Source organism: Melospiza melodia, chromosome 11 (assembly GCF_035770615.1).
Source record: "Melospiza melodia melodia isolate bMelMel2 chromosome 11, bMelMel2.pri, whole genome shotgun sequence".
In the NCBI taxonomy this organism is placed as follows: domain Eukaryota; kingdom Metazoa; phylum Chordata; class Aves; order Passeriformes; family Passerellidae; genus Melospiza; species Melospiza melodia.
Window position 1 is genome coordinate 7,243,376 of NC_086204.1, and position 15,726 is coordinate 7,259,101.

The 15,726-nt window shown below is 44.1% G+C and overlaps 1 protein-coding gene across 2 annotated transcripts in view; it reads right to left on the reverse strand.

Annotated features, from left to right (window-relative positions):
• Positions 1 to 8,040: 8,040 nt before the first annotated feature.
• Positions 8,041 to 15,726, reverse strand: part of PLA2G4A (phospholipase A2 group IVA) — a 68,088-nt gene continuing 60,402 nt past the window's right edge. For both annotated transcript variants that reach the window (XM_063165436.1, XM_063165437.1), the window contains exons 16-19: positions 13,497 to 13,681; positions 10,619 to 10,814; positions 10,255 to 10,412; positions 8,041 to 9,465 (exon numbers count right to left, since the gene is read on the reverse strand). In XM_063165436.1, coding sequence (XP_063021506.1) covers positions 9,331 to 9,465; positions 10,255 to 10,412; positions 10,619 to 10,814; positions 13,497 to 13,681 — 674 coding nt within the window. In that variant the 3' untranslated portion in view covers positions 8,041 to 9,330. The remainder of the gene's footprint in view (positions 9,466 to 10,254; positions 10,413 to 10,618; positions 10,815 to 13,496; positions 13,682 to 15,726) is intronic.

A 15,726-nucleotide genomic window follows, 5' to 3' on the forward strand; every position in this document is an offset into this window, starting at 1 on the left:
GGAAGGTGTTCCTGCCCATGGCAGGGGGATGGAATGGGAGGAGTTTTGAGGTCCCTCCCCATCCAAAGCAGTCTGGGATTCCATAATTCCTCACAGCTCTCTCCTCAAAAAAAAAAAAAAAATTAAAATTGTGGCGGGCACTACAACATTTTAAGGTACTTTTGAGAAAACTGTGAAGTTCTGCTCTGCACTGAACCCAGTGGAGCCTCCTCTGCCCCTTGCATACTCTGTATTTGTTTTTACCATTTCTTGTCAGTGCCAAGCAGAGCAACATCGAATTTCTTCAAAGTACTCCCTGAAAAATGATATTTGAATTTAAACACTTCACCTGCTAGAACTAAAAATGTCTGTACAGTGCCTGGAATTACACATTTTCCCCCTGTGCTTCTGCATCTGCCTAATAATTATTGTCATTCTGATTTAGAGACAACATACAGAGGACAGCCGAACACTTTTGGGAAGGTAACTTGGACAGAGCTTCAAGTAAATATTTTGTTTTAGGGGAAAAAAGAACAAAATAGGAGTTTTTTGCTGCAAACACAGGATCTAACTGAACTTGCAGGGGGAAAACATGGAAAAAAATGTTGGACTTCTGTGCCACTCCATCAATTTTGTGCCCACTGAAACCACCCCATTTCAACAGTGCCACTTACCAGGGTTGGCTTAGTGCTGGAAGGAGCTGTCATTGAAAATTTACATACATGTCCATTTCAGAGTAGCAACAAAACATTCTCCAGGATCTTTCTTCTCACATCAAAGAAATATATCCTGTATTAATTCTAAACCAAGGAAGTGTTAAATTAATTTTTAACATCCTCACTGTTACAAATTCATGACTTTTGGAGATATTTCTTATAGTTTCTACATAGTTCTGAAAGTTTCCTTAATTTCCAAAGAGACATTTCTAGTAGTTTTTACACTGCTGAAAAGTTCCTTGAGTTCCTAAAACCAAATCTCATTGTGGATTTATTTGCTGAATTGCAAAACAAATTTAGCCACTAATTGGAGACAGGTTGCTCTGGATAAAACTACAGATCCTGCACAACTGTCCTTAATCAGAATGCTGATGAATCTCAGCCACACTTTGATACAGTATTTGAATATCTTCCAGCCTCAGGATTCTGTGACTCGTTGTCAGGAAGACAAAATAAAGCAGGTAATGATTACAAACTAACCTGTGAAATAACCCAGCCTCATTTGTGCAGGTAAATATTAACTGAGGAGGAATGAGGGGTTTGTTTAGTTCAGGGCTGGAGACTTCAAACAATGCTGTGCACGCCTGGGGAAAACCTGATGGCTCATTAGTGCTCCTGCTTGGCTGAAGGGTCAGGGAGCTTGGGAGTGCTGCCAGCCACAGAAAGCTGCAGAAAAAGGCTGGATGGCTTCCAGGGGTGTTTTGATGGAAGTCAGGCTGTTAGGGATGTCCATGGCAACGTAGGGAAGAGATGCTGAAATGTCTTGTCTTTTCCTGGAGCCTCCATTCTTCCTGTTCTTCATAGAACAGGTTTGGGTTGGAAGGAATCCTAGAACTCACCCCATTCCAGCTCTGCCATGGGCAGGGACACCTTCCACTGTCCCAGGTTGCTCCAAGCCCTGTCCAACCTGGCCTTGGACACTGCCAGGGGCAGCCACAGCTTCTCTGGGCACCCTGTGCCAGTGACCTTCCCCCAGTCCTGCCTCTGAGTGAGTCCCCTCACTATGGAATTGTGACACAGAAAATGTTTAACCTGAGATTTCCCCTTGCTTACAAAATGCATAACGTGCCAGAGGCCACTCTGTGGTGGGATGGGTGACCCTCAGGACCTTCACATTCATAAAGATGGGACTTTAGGAAATAGTGGCAGGAATTTTTGCTCTTGGTAAAAAAAAATCAGGGTTGAGATCAAACCTCCCATCATCATGCTATCAGCACAGGTGCATGCTCTACACTACATCTGAGTCTTCCTCCTAAAACAGTGAACCAACAGATCTTATCCACTACAAGGTGTCCCTGCCCATGGCAGAGGGTTGGAACAAGACTGAGCCTAAATGTCCCTCCCACCCAAACCATTTTGGGGTTTTTATGGATGAATGTATGGAATGTCAACCACAGCAGCTGAAGTACTGCAGTAGAGCACACCCAGAAAACATTACCCAAGACACAACCCAAAGTTCACAAAAAGCCAGGGATTCTTTCAAATTTGCTGTTAAATCTGACACATCTTGAATGTTACGTTGGCTGTGTCATTTCTAAAGAACAACTGCTATAAATAAATATGTGATTATCTGCATCAAAAACTATTTAAAATTAAGCCCAAGAGTCTCATTTTTCTTTCTTGCCTTTTCAGAGTGATAGATAAGAATTTATGACCTACTTAGCTCTTAGGTATTTACAGGTGAAAATACCTAAAGGCAAGAAAACCAATAAGGCACAGAGCAAAATATGAGACATATTGCCTTGTACAGGCAAAAAGAAAAGAGAAGACTTCCAATTATTTTTCCTGCATTAGCACTGAGAAGTAGAAAAAAAGCAAAGCAAGTTTTGGGGTAAGATTGCTGAGGAAAATCTGATGATAAATGGGCAGCTAAGCCTTCCTGTAAGGGACGAATGAAACCTGTCCAGTTTTCCACTGAAATGATTTCTATTCCAAGGTTAATCACCTTTTTTTGCAGCTTGAAGAACTGACTGTGATGTCCCTGAGGCACTCATTGGGTTTCAGAGGTTGCCTGAGGGACAGCCAGGTTGCTCAGAGGCACCTGGTGTTAATGTCCTGCAAAAAGCTGTTTGTGCATCCGGGAGGAATGTCAAGAATCATTAAATCCCCATTTACTGGCCTTGTACATCACAGCATTTATCACTTGGTGCTGGCCTGGCAGAGGGCTTTCTCACTTCTGCGGGCTGAGGGAGGCTGGAACTGTCCAGGTTTTGCATGAAGCAGCCCCTGGATGCCAGAACTGCCCTTCCTCTCTGGGTTACATCGCTCTGCCAAGACCCTCAGCCCACAGTCAGGGGGGCTGGGGACATGGGGACACCAAGGAACCCATCTGGGAGCCACTCAAGCTCTGTGTGCTGCTCCTGCTGGGAAGCAAGGGCTGGATCTTCACATTATTTCTATTTTTCCTAAGCACCCTGTGTTTATTTAGATGGTGAAATAACGTTGCTTGGCTATTACCTGTGGATTCATAACACCAAGTTCTCTGTTTTGTAAGAGATTTCCTCAGTGTCCCACCACAGAGGGAACTGGGAAAACATGAACAAGGGCTGTTTTCCACTGCAAGGATTTGCCACCAGAGAACAGTGATTCAGTGACATCCTTTAAGCCAACAAATATTTGTGAAGTGCATCTTACAACACCACAGGCAATTATAAAAAACTCTTTCAATGAAGTTGAATTTGTCAAGCTGACATTTATTGCATTACACAACAGAGCAGGAGAGTTGGCTTTGGTCACACTGCAGAGCACAAATGTTGGAATTTTACATTGGAGTGAAACGTTCAAACTTCACCAAACTGAGGTCCACAGGAGGAGTTTTGGCCTCACCCTTCCAGCCACACACACAGAAGGGGCTGCTGGGTTTGGACCTTGCTCCTTCCTGTTAACATCTGTTTAAGGAATCAAACGGATCTGGTGGGTTTATTTCATTTCAATCAGCTCCACCAACACTGGATTAGATATTGGGAAGGAATTGTTCTCTGTGAGGGTGGGCAGGCCCTGGCACAGGGTGCCCAGAGAAGCTGTGGCTGCCCCTGGATCCCTGGCAGTGTCCAAGGCCAGGTTGGACAGGGCTTGGAGCAGCCTGGGCTAGTGGAGGGTGTCCCTGCCTGTGGAACTGGTTGAAATTTAAGGTCCCTTCCCACCCAAACCCATCTGTGATTCTATAACATTTGCTGATCTGTTTTCTACTCTGTGTATCAGCCATGCCATTGGCCCAGCCCAAATCTCTCCTACTAAATCCTTTTAAATCAGTGCACCAAACAAAAGTTCTAAAACAAAACATGAAATAAAAGGGAAAACCATAAGACATTGATTAAAGACCACTCATGTCCCAGGCTACAAGAGATCAGAACTGCCTTGGTTGGGCAGAGGGAGAGCTCACAGCAGAAGGATGGTCTAAAACTCAGTGTTAGACTAAACTCTGTTCTTTACAATTTTCTCTCAGATTGATAGGAATTTGGCTGATATTGTGAGCAGTTATCACTGCCTGGAAGAAAAACATCTACATTAAAGTGTGTGCTGTACAAAACACCCAAGGCTGCAGTCTTCAGGACAGAGAGAGGCTTTCTGACTCTGGGAGTGTGTAAAGCTTACAGAGGCAACTCAGTGTCCCTCAGTGTTCACCTACTTTTCACATCCTCACCGTTTTTAGCCATTTTATTAAATTTAGGTCACTCTCATCACGTTTTGCTGCTTGCACAACTCACCCTCCTTGCCACTAGTACTCAATCATTTACAAACACAAAGACCAACCCAAATCCTGCTGCCTTTTCCTCACACAGGGACCAAACAGCAGGACAATGATCTTTGGGACTTTAAATACTTCCTTTAGCTGGAAACATTCAATGACCCCATAGGTGAGAGGAAAAGTGGGGTGAGTTTGGTCTAGAGCAATGACAGTTCATAAGTTGAACATAAATTTCAAATACATATATTTAATTGTATAAATACCTGTATTCTTAATCTAGAAGATTGTGTTTCCTGTGTTTCAAACAATTTACACTGAAACATTGCTTGCTGCTGGATCTTCCAGCTGTCCCAGCTCACAGCCATGTCATGGAGCATGGTGGAGTCCCCATCCCTGGGGGTGTTCAAAAACCCTGTGGATGTGACACTTGGGGACCAGGTTTAATGCTGAACCTGGTGGTGGTGCTGGACTGGTGGTTGGACTTGGTGATCTGTTAGGTATTTCCCCATCTTAATGGTTCCATGATCCCAAGATTCCAAAATAAAAGAAAAGGAAGTGAGCAATAAAGACAGAGTGGATTTCAGATGTCAAATTATTCTCTAATTTGTTTTCTGGCAGCTCTTGAAAGAGGAGACAGAAAAGACATAGAGGCAACACCAGCAAAAGGCTTGTGGTCTGGTGGGGTATTGAAACCTGCTCTGTGTCACCTTGGAATAAATTTCTTTACCTAAAAATGGGTTTAAAACGTGGTTTCAAACAAGGTGTTAAAAGAGGCTCTGAAGCTGAGGGAGGAACAGCAAATGAGAGTTAAACAGCACTGCTAACTTCTGGGCTTCTGCAAGGTCAGAAAGGCATCAGTTCAAAACAGCTTCCTCGCAGGGTTATAAAGGGGCAGAGCAGTTCCAAAGGAGGAACAGAGACCTCCCCGACCCCAGCCCTCTGTGCTGGCAGCATCCTGGGATTCATCAGTGCCAGGAGCAGGGGTTGACCCGTCACACAAAAATGCCCTCAGGCAAATCCCTGGGGTTTGGTGAAACCGGACCAGAAGGATTTGCTTTGAATCCACAGCTGCAAAGCATCAGTCTCTGCTTCCCAAACACGCTAGTGAAACATTTCCCCCAGTCTCTTTTGAAGCCGTGGCGTTAATTCCGGTTTGTGTTTTCCGGCACACGCCCTAAATGAGCTGTGAGAAAACGTCTGGGAGGTGTTAAGCACCAGCGGAATGTGGAGGGTGTCTCCTACGTTCTCCTCATCCCAGAATTTGCAGCCTGCCTGGCACAAGTCCCGGGTCGCCTGCTGTCAGTGCTGGCCCAGCATCCCCAATCCATCCAAAAAGCTGGGTGAGGAGCAGAAATGTAGCTAAAATACAGAACGGTACCAAACAAATTATGTAACTTTAGAATCATAAAATCATGGAATGGTTTGGGTTGGGAGAAGCCTTAGAGCCCAGCCAGTGCCATCCCCTGCCATGAGCGGGGATGCCTTCCACTATTCCAGGCTGCTCCAAGCCCTGTCCAACCTGGCCTTGGACACTGCCAGGGATGGCAGGTGTAGCTTTACCAGTCTAGTGTATTCTTCAAGACAGAAGTTACAGTTTCACTCCCAAATAAGCCCAGAGCTGCCTATTTTTCCCTTGCTCAGTTATGATTTGCCTAAAACCATATACCTGGGTAAGAATTTGAGAGAGACACAAAGGCCAAAACCACCTCAAGGTTCCCAAGTTTCTGTGGCCAGCTTGGCCACAGCCTTTGAGGAGGACACACTGGAAGAGCATTGTACTGATTAAAGACAAAATACTTAAGTATAAAGGTGGTTTGATGTTAAATTCCCTGAGGTTTTTCTAACAGGTCTCAGGATGGCCTCATGAATGGGCTGCTGGCTCCAGGTGAGATGGAATGACAGGGAAGCCCCAGGTGGTGGAGGACAGTTCCATCTGCAGACAACAGACCCAGCCCAGCACCAGTGACCCCACCACAGCTGGGGTTCCCCTTTCAGTGCCCCATTTGTCCCCGTTTCTCAGACCTGGCTGTGTTCCTGGCACCCCTGAGATCCACCCTACCACATGGATCTCTCCAAGCTCAGGGCTGCCTGCTCAGGGAGCTCTGTTCCCAAACATCTCCTGACAAAACCAGGAGTCTTTTGCCTTGGCCTTTGTTGCCTGATTTCAGGTTTGTGGGGCCCTCATGGGTTACACAGCCACGGAAGAACTGCTGTTCCTGTGGGGTTTGGTTTCTCTAAAGGTTAAGGAGTTGCCGTGTCCTGGCCGTGCCCCAGGGCCTGCTCCTCGCGTGCTCAGCAGCGCTGTGTTTGTGTTGCCATGGGGAACTCCTGGGAATCCTCCTGCCCCTGCCTCCCACCCCTCCTCGTGAGAAGGGCCCTGTGTAACCTCCTGGCTGAGTCACATCCCCACACAAACCTGTCCACCCCGGGAGCCAGCAGCCAGCGAGGGGTGAATTTACAGCTCCAGGAAACGTCTGTTCGGCTTTGCTTCCAGTGAGCACCAGAGCAAAACCTGTTATGTCACCATAAGGGGTTGCACAATCTGCTGTTTGATGCCACATCCACTCCTGAGCACAGGCAGATCTCCTGGAAAACCAGCCCTGTGTGCTCTGTAGGAGATCACTCAGTGCTCAGGTGTCATCCCACTAACAAAACATGCCCAGGGGAATGGGAAAGGGCATTGGCTGCAGCCCCATTCCCTGCCAAAATGGGTTTTCTTCTCACCAACACAAACAGGCCAAGGCCACTGCTCCAGACCTCCCCAGGTCAGTGGGATTTATTTTGAGCATTCTCTTCTGCTGGTAAAGGAAAAGCTAGACAGAGATTTCCAGTGGCCATCCTGGCACTACAGCCTGCCCCAAGGGCCCAAGGAAGAGAAGCTCAAGGCCACCCTCAATGCTGGGTGTCCCAGAGCCCACCAGAGCAGGTCTCCAGAGCCCACCAGAGAAGTTTTCCAGAACTGTTTTCTGGAGCCCACCAGAGATGGTCTCCAGAAAATACCAGAGCTGGTTTCCAGACCATACCAAAACTGGTTTCCAGAACTGTTTTCCAGAGATGGACTCCAGAGCCCATAACAGCCATTCTCCAGAGCCCACCAGAACTGGTTGCCAGACCATACCAGAGCTGTTTTCCAGGAACTGAACTCACCCCCAAGGCTTCACCCCCTTCACCAGTGCAGGGTGGCACTTCCATGTCCTTCAGGCATGAAGGATCTCCCATGTGCTCTCCCTACAGCGATGTTTGAAGCCTAAAAGAATTCATTTTCTAAATCCACCTTCTTATGCCTCCTAGGGATCACAGCTGGGTTGGGAAAAAATACTGTACATGCAAAGCAGAAGAACCTGGATTAAAGGGAGGGAAAATGAGAAACAAAGGATTACATTTCTAGGTATGGGGAAACTCTGTGTGGTTGGTGTCACATTATGTATCAGAAGAGGGGTTTTCGTGCTTTTTTATTCTCCTTCCACATTATTTTTAATAATGTTTAAGGAACTTCCCTGCTTTATAAGGAATCCAAGATTAAAGGTAGCAAAGACTTATCCTGTGCACTGTCAGTCTTCTGAGCTGCCCCTCACCATCGAGCTGCTCCACATATCTTCACAAAAAACTGAAAATAGCCCACAAATTATCAAAATAAAACTGTCTGGAAACAGCAGGTGACAAATATAGTTTTATTTTTTATCATCTGGTAACACTGTGATAATATAAACTGTATAAAGCATGATAAAACTCTTCCATGAAACAGAGTAGGTACATATTATAAAATAAAAAATACAAATATTACATTACGAAAAGGAAAGATGACATTTAAAAGAAAATATTACAATAATATAATGGTACCAGTTCCTTTCTGTATTCCAGAATTTATGGAAAATGTTTAAATTATGCAGCACTAAGATAAGTTACTTTTATTTTCTCTGATGATTTTAAACATGCACTAACTCAAACAGAAATAAAACCTATTGATCAATACAGGAAATGTTACTTAACCACAGAACTTTGCATGTAGACTTGGACCAACCTAGGCTAGTGGGAGTTGTCCCTGCCCATGGCAGGAGGTGGAATGAGATCTACTTTAAGGTCCCTTCCACTCCCAACCATTCCACAATTCTTTGGTACAGTGGCCATTAAAGAAATGCATTGTCATTATTTCCCTTCCCAGGGATTTACTGACTTTAGCAATTAAAGTTTTCAGAGGTGCAGCTGCATTTTCTGTGCATTTGCAGAGTTACAGCAATACTGATTGTGATGGTACTAAAACAAGCTGTCTATGCAGTCTTTCATTCATCAAAGTACTAAGAATATATTTTTAAAATAGCCCTTAAGGCTTCACATTCTTACCTGAACACATTCTACCAATCCCCAGTAAACATTGCCACTGTTCCTTTGCAGAAATGTGTTGTTTTAATCATGCTCAAATGCAAAATCACTGTCAATTTATGAAGAAACATTCAGGTCAGAAACACACAAACTGACAGTAATTTAACATATGGCTGCCAGTAGCTCAAGAGTTCAAGCAATGTAATTTTGAGGATTAAATAAGAAAATATCAGAGGTTTAGTTTTCTGCTGAGTGCTACAGACAGTCTCATATAGCAGTAAAGTGGATTTCAAATTTTTTTTTTTTAATTCCATCTTACCCTTCAAGCTATGCCCAGTTTACATCAATTAAAAATCAATTACCCTCCCAAAAGAAACCAGTGTTTACAATTCTATAAGAAAACACAAAGACACTGAACCAAATGATCCACAGTTTTAAAAACAAGGATCTCAGCCTACTGAAATGTTTTCAGCTCTCAAAAAAGCAGTACAAAATGCATTCACAAGATGACGTTCTCAGGAGTGTCGCACAGCCCTGTGAGGAGCAGGGATGCTCCATTCAAGTCCTTCTGCCTGCAGTTCCAAAGGCAGGAGCAGTTTCTGGGCAGGGCAGGGCCAGGCACAGCCTCTACGTGTGATTGTTGTTGTTGAGGTTGCTCTTGTTGAAGAACCTCCTGGCCTCCACGCTGCTGAGGGACACGGAGCAGCGCGAGGGGTTCTGCTTCCTGTACTCGATGCTCTCCACCATTGCCTCCTTGATCACCTGCAGCGCCAGCAGCAAAGCTCAATTTGAACACTTTGAAATGGACAGAAACAGCCCCTTCTCCCATTAACAGCTGCTGCACCCACTTTTAGCTCCCCTCCATCACTGAGCAGAGGGATCGATGAGTTTTAGCACAAATAGTATTTCTTGAGTGTATAAAATACTAATTTTAATGTGGTTAGTAAAAATATGAGGGAGGCCACTAACACCAAAGTCACACAAAAACACACAGTATTTAAAAAAGCCACAGTGAAACTCAGAAAGGTAAATCCAAACATTGAGAAAATCCATATTTCAAGGATGTAGAGAGTAATTATTATGTTGAGAAAGATTAAATCTTCACTTTTAAATCCTTTGTGCTGATGTAACAAGTTTTCTTCACTGTATTGATTAAAACCCCTGTATCTTTATCTGGGATGATCATTACACTTGTCAGTCCACAGATGTTGGGATCATGATGTCATGTCTCAACAACTATCAATTACAAATAATTATTACTGAGTTAGCTGATAAAGAAATTTCCTTCAGAGGAAACTTCCAGTGTCCTTTTTGTCCAATTAGACAAAGAAACCCTGAGTGTAAAGTCCTGCACATCATGTTTACATCTTTAACAGTGCCCTTTGCTCAGTTCTCCTGAATGGACTGGGATGGTAAAATGGCAAAACCAAGGCATGAACCGAATGAGAAAATCAGGCAAACACTGAGGCAAAGCCCTGTACCTTCAGTAGGGCAGATTTAGGGCTTTCCTCACATCACCCACTTCCCAGCCCCTTTAACCCCCATACTCACATCCATGTTATTGAGAGTGTTGAACTCCATGAGGTCGTGGAGCCTCTTGAAAGCCTCGTTGGGATACTGGAAGTTGAAGGTAGAGAAAGGTGTGTCTGGATCATCAAAAATATCAAAATCTGCAAAATCCTTCTCTTCTTGTGTTTCTCTGGGAACACCTGCACAGGACAAATACAAAAATTCCATCCAAATGTTAGGGCTGAGGATTTATTACCTTATTTTTAATGGCTTCTCTGAATTAATGCCCTAAGGACTGCAGACAAAGCTGCTCTGAGTTGTTTCAGAGGTAAAACATTCCTAGTACATAACCACCAAGTGATTCCAGAGGAACAGGTGGATTCAGCATCAGGAATTGTGAGCTCACCTGGAGCTTTGTACTTCCTGAAGTCAATGTTGGCCAGCACAAAGTGGATGATGGTTGGACAGTCCTTCTCTGAGGAGGTGTCCTTGGGTTTGAAAACATAGCACTCCTTCATGCCCTCCCTGTCAAACACGTTGGGGTCTATCTTGGGGAAAGGAAGCTTGTTCATTTTGGCCCATTTTTCAGCCAGCAGGATCTCCTGGAAAGAGGAAAATGTTTAAATTATGCAGCACTGACTCTTTCTTTTCCTGGAAAGAGGAGAAAGACTCAGGTGGCACAAAAGCTTCCACTGCAAAGTCAGGAGGTTTGCAGAGACAGGGATCATGTGGGGTGGTTAATGTAATCCATAAATTATTAGATCTCCAACACAGGAAGGACAGAGGAGGCCCCAGGATGGTCAGAAGGATGGAGCAGCTCTGCTGGGAGAAAAGACAAGGACAGCTGGGATTGTACAGCCTGGAGAGGAGAAGCTTTGGGGACACCTCACTGTGGCCTTCCAGTGCCTGAAGGAGCTGACAGGAACCATGGAGAGAGACCATTTCCAAGGGATGGAGTGACAGGACACAGGGAATGGCATCCCACTGGCAGAGAGTAGGTTTAGATGGGATATTGGGAAGGAATTGTTCCCTGTGAGGATGGTGAGGCCCTGGCACAGGGTGCCCAGAGCAGCTGTGGCTGCCCCTGGATTCCTGCGAGCATTCAAGGCCAGGCTGGATTCGGTTTGGAGCAAATCTGGGCTAGTGGAAGGTGTGGGGTTGGATGAGGTTAACGTCCCTTCCAGCCCAAACCACCCTGTGGTTTTCAGGATTAATCAAGTGGATCTCAGCAGGACCAAGTGAGCACCTCACTCACCCTGCCCAGGCTCTGGCACCTGCCACATGAGTCACAGGAAGGAACGTGGTCTGCCCCAGAAGCCTGGGGATGAATTTACAGAGCTGACAGTGAGGGAAAAGCCATCCACAATTTTACTTTGCAAAGCAGCACCAGTGCTGTGGCAACCACTGAGAGCTCCTAAACACTTGTTGTACACATTGCCACACATTGTTGCACTCAGAATTAACTCCCACACTCAGGGGCCTCTCAAAGAACACCGTGTGAAGAGCACTGGAGAACAAGCTTCTTTTTCCTCATGACAACCCAGTAAACAAGATAATTTGTAAATAATGACTCAAAAGCATGTAATGAGGGTGTGTGAGAGGGAGGAGAGGGAAGGTTAAACATCTTTAATCTTGGTTTTCAATGAAATAGGACCCTTTTTTGGACGTCTGTTTTGATACGCAAGAGATTAAGAGATAGTGGGTGTAAAATGGTAAACCAAGGCTCGAGTCATTGAGTAAAATATTAGAGTGCTACCATAGATACAGGCCCACTTCTGAAGTGGCATTTGCTCTTTGCAATGCACCAATGGGACAGAACTGGTTCCTGTTCTTGTCCTCTGCCTCAGGAATACACCTGTGTCTGCCTCAGCACACACCCACTTGTGCTCCAGAAACAATTCCCTTCAAGAGAGGTTCTGGAAAACCTGAGGCACCATCTAGTTTTCCCACCATTTTTTATCATGTTAAGGGATTTTTTGCATTTTGAAAATTATGGTTTAGAGAAAAACCTTCAGAATACCACTTGAGTGCTCATTAATCTCTCCATGTTCCCCAAAACAACCCAGAAAATTGCAGCTGACAATGACAGAATGCTAAGGGTAGCAGGGGTGACCATATACTGCCTTTTGCATGGGCTCCACCTGTGGAATGTTAAAAAAGGAAGGAAAAAGATGTTTCAGAGGCAATGGCAGTGCTGTGTCAGCAAATTTAGCTGCTGGGGCAAACATTCTTGACAAACAAAGGAGATAGCTCATTTTCCTAGCTGTTGCTTTCTAATGTTGTTTTGGGAGTTTTGTCACTCCATAGCAGCTGAAGGAAAAGAATTCTCCGTTTGTTGTAACTAAAATTTGTCTGTAAAGCAACAAGGAATGCCTGCTGTTTTTCAAACAGGAATGTATGAGTTCCCTTAAAAGTGAGTTCCCTTAAAAATTATTTTAAAAATCCATTTGGGTTTGAAACAAACTATGCCTCTTTTCCGAGGATGGTAGAATAATCAGAGTTGGAAAAGACCTCCAAGATCACACAGATCAACCAAATCCCACCACACCCACTAAACCACAGCACAAACTAAGAACCTCACAGCAGTCTCTGAGGCGCTGCTTTTTCTGTAGCAGCTACCAAAAATGATCCATGTAAAGGCTTTGGGACCAGCTGGAGCTGTGTGGATGTGCAGGTGGTACAGACTGACAGCTGTGCTTTCCACACCTGCTGCAGAAAACAGCCATGGCACTTACTCCCTGTTTTCTTGTTGCCGTTTTGCTCTGGTCTGGATGAATTTAACATGGATGAATTTAAGATGGATTTTAAACCAGGATTATCCTGGTGAGATGTAAATGAACAGTTAGCCCTGATTCCAAAAGTTTATTTATTTAGCAATCCTGAGATGAGACATTTCTGCAAGATGCTGACATGAAACCATCCATTTACATCACAGCACACAGAGGAGAGCAGCTGGGTGGAGGGAGAGGACGGCAGGGAAAATGACTTAATTGTTTAATTCTGACAGAAAATAAAATTCTGCAATCAGTGCCAAAGCAAAACTTCCATAAAAACAATTGAGCTTCTGCTTCAAAGCAAGTTCATGATCCCTCTTTGTGCCAGTTGCCTCATGGAAGGCATGTAAACAGGAACTGAGGTACAGGGCAATATTCTGCCTTGACGTGGAAAGAAATATTCCAAAGTTGCAGATACAACAGCACCAAGGCCTTTCTGGGACCATGTGGAATAGAACTGAGTCACCCTAAACCCCTGAATGCAAGAAAGGAAGGGCCTGTGTCACTTACTTTGAAAGGAGGGCTGGAATCACTTGGCCTGGCCGAGAAATCGAAGGAGATGATGAGATCCACTCCTCTCTGGGGCCTCAGGATGAGCGGGTAGGGCAGGTTAAAGGTCAGCCCACTGTCCACAATGTGGATCTTCTTGCTCTTCACATCCAGAGGCTCATAGATCCTCTCAAACTCGTCAGGATCTGCATGGAACATGGAAAATCCAAACCAAGAAGGGACATCTGAGTTAAGAACTGAGGTTCTGATGAGGTCTCCCCAGATTCTGGGGACAGCATGGAGTTTGAACTGCACAGTGTATCCCAGGTAAACACACCATGAATTCAAGTGTAACTAAAACTCTTGAAAACTGGAGAATGAGGTGAAAAGCCAGAACTGGAAGGGCCCTCAGTAAGTTCATTAGGTAGACCCAGAGGAGGTGAACCGAAGGGGACAAACACCCAGGTTTGATCCCAGCCCTCCCACCTTCACTCCATCATCCCAAACAATCCATACACAAAGGAAAAGGTGTATGGGATGTCAAGAGACATGGGGGTGTCAGAGGATGGTCCCAGACTCTGTTCAGTGGTGCCAGTGACAGGATGAGGAGCAATGGCCATAAACTGAAACACAACAAGCTCCACCTCAACACAAGGAAGAACTTCTTTCTTTGGAGGGTTGGAGCCTGGAACAGCTGCCTGGCCCAAACCTATTCTCCCAGGTTCCCTCCCAACCCCACATCTTGCGCAGCTCTCCCAAATTTACCCAAAAATCCTCAATGTGGCTCTGCCCTCCTGTGACATTTGTCTGTGCCTGCTTCTGCTCATTAAATTGGGACTATCAGGTCTTGTTTTCCAACCTGCACCAGACCTGATGACCTCACTCTTACCACTCCAGCAGGAACAAAGAGAAATAGCGACCCATATCCATAATTCAGGCACTGGACAGAATTCCCTGTCAGCTGTTTGCTGCTGGCGCTGTCCCAGTATGGTATCCACCACTCTTTTCTCTAAGCCCAACCTGATGATGTTTCCCACTAACCCCAACATTGCCTCAGGTACAGCTCAGGAAAACCCAATCCATTTTCCCTGAGTGTCTTCACAGTTGTCCAGGTCTCTGGACACTACTAAACTATCCCTGCTGTACTTAAAAACTTTTCCCCTGACAGTCTTTTCTTGTTCCGGACCTTACAAATATTTCCAGTGCATGGTTTTGCTTTTTAACAAAAAAATCTATTTCTCATATCTGTAGAGGGCAGTGTAATGTAAGGAATGCTGGATAGAAAAATGTAAAAATATAATTATTTCTGCTATAATTGAATGTCCTGGTACCTACTTATTGACAATTATAGTAATCTGGGAAATAAAAGAATATTTTTGAAGCAAAGAAAATCTATCAAAAATAATTAACTCTTGTCCCTGTCATTTCAGAAGCAGTATGTTGTGAGGACCAAACAAAATCTTAAAACAGATTATTTCCTTTTTTATTTCTGCTGTTGTTTAGAAGAGGATCCCTTCCTAAATAATAAGGCACCATTTCCCACTATTTGCCTTGATTTCTAAAGGAGAGAACACTTTTAAATCATTGCCAATTGCTAAAGGGCTAAGTGTGTTTATAAACTTATTTTAGGACTTACTTTAGATATATTTCATAACCATGAATGAGCATAAATGAATGAAAATGTATCAGTATTTATCAAATTCATCACAACTCAAAAAACAGGAAAAAACCCACACTGACTACAGTTCCCTCTATCATACGTAGACCAATTTGTTTTTCCTCTTCTTGTTTAAACAAGTCAAACACAATTTAACCCTTGTTCTCACTAGAACTTCTAAGAAATTGCAAGAATATTTTTGTTCATGTTTCATCTTTTCTTATGTTACAAAATTTGAATTTGAAAGGTCCTTTAATCAAGAACAGCATTAGCTATAACAGTGTTTGTGATGGGAGTGTTATTACTGCCACACAAACTTCCTCCCAACACTAAAGAGTAAGATGGATCCTATTGCTTACAGCCCTCATGACCCTTTTTGATAAATCAAATTTATCAAAATAATATTACTATATTTGAAAGGAGAAAATGTCTTCATGCTGTCAATAAATTTATAACAGCCATATAAATGGGTTTTGGTAATCACAGTCTTCATAGAATCCCAGAGTCTGGGACATGAATTTTCAGCCTTTTAGGAAAGATGCATTCCTATTACCAGCACCTTCCAGTCCCTCAAACAGCAAAGTGGGAGAAAAT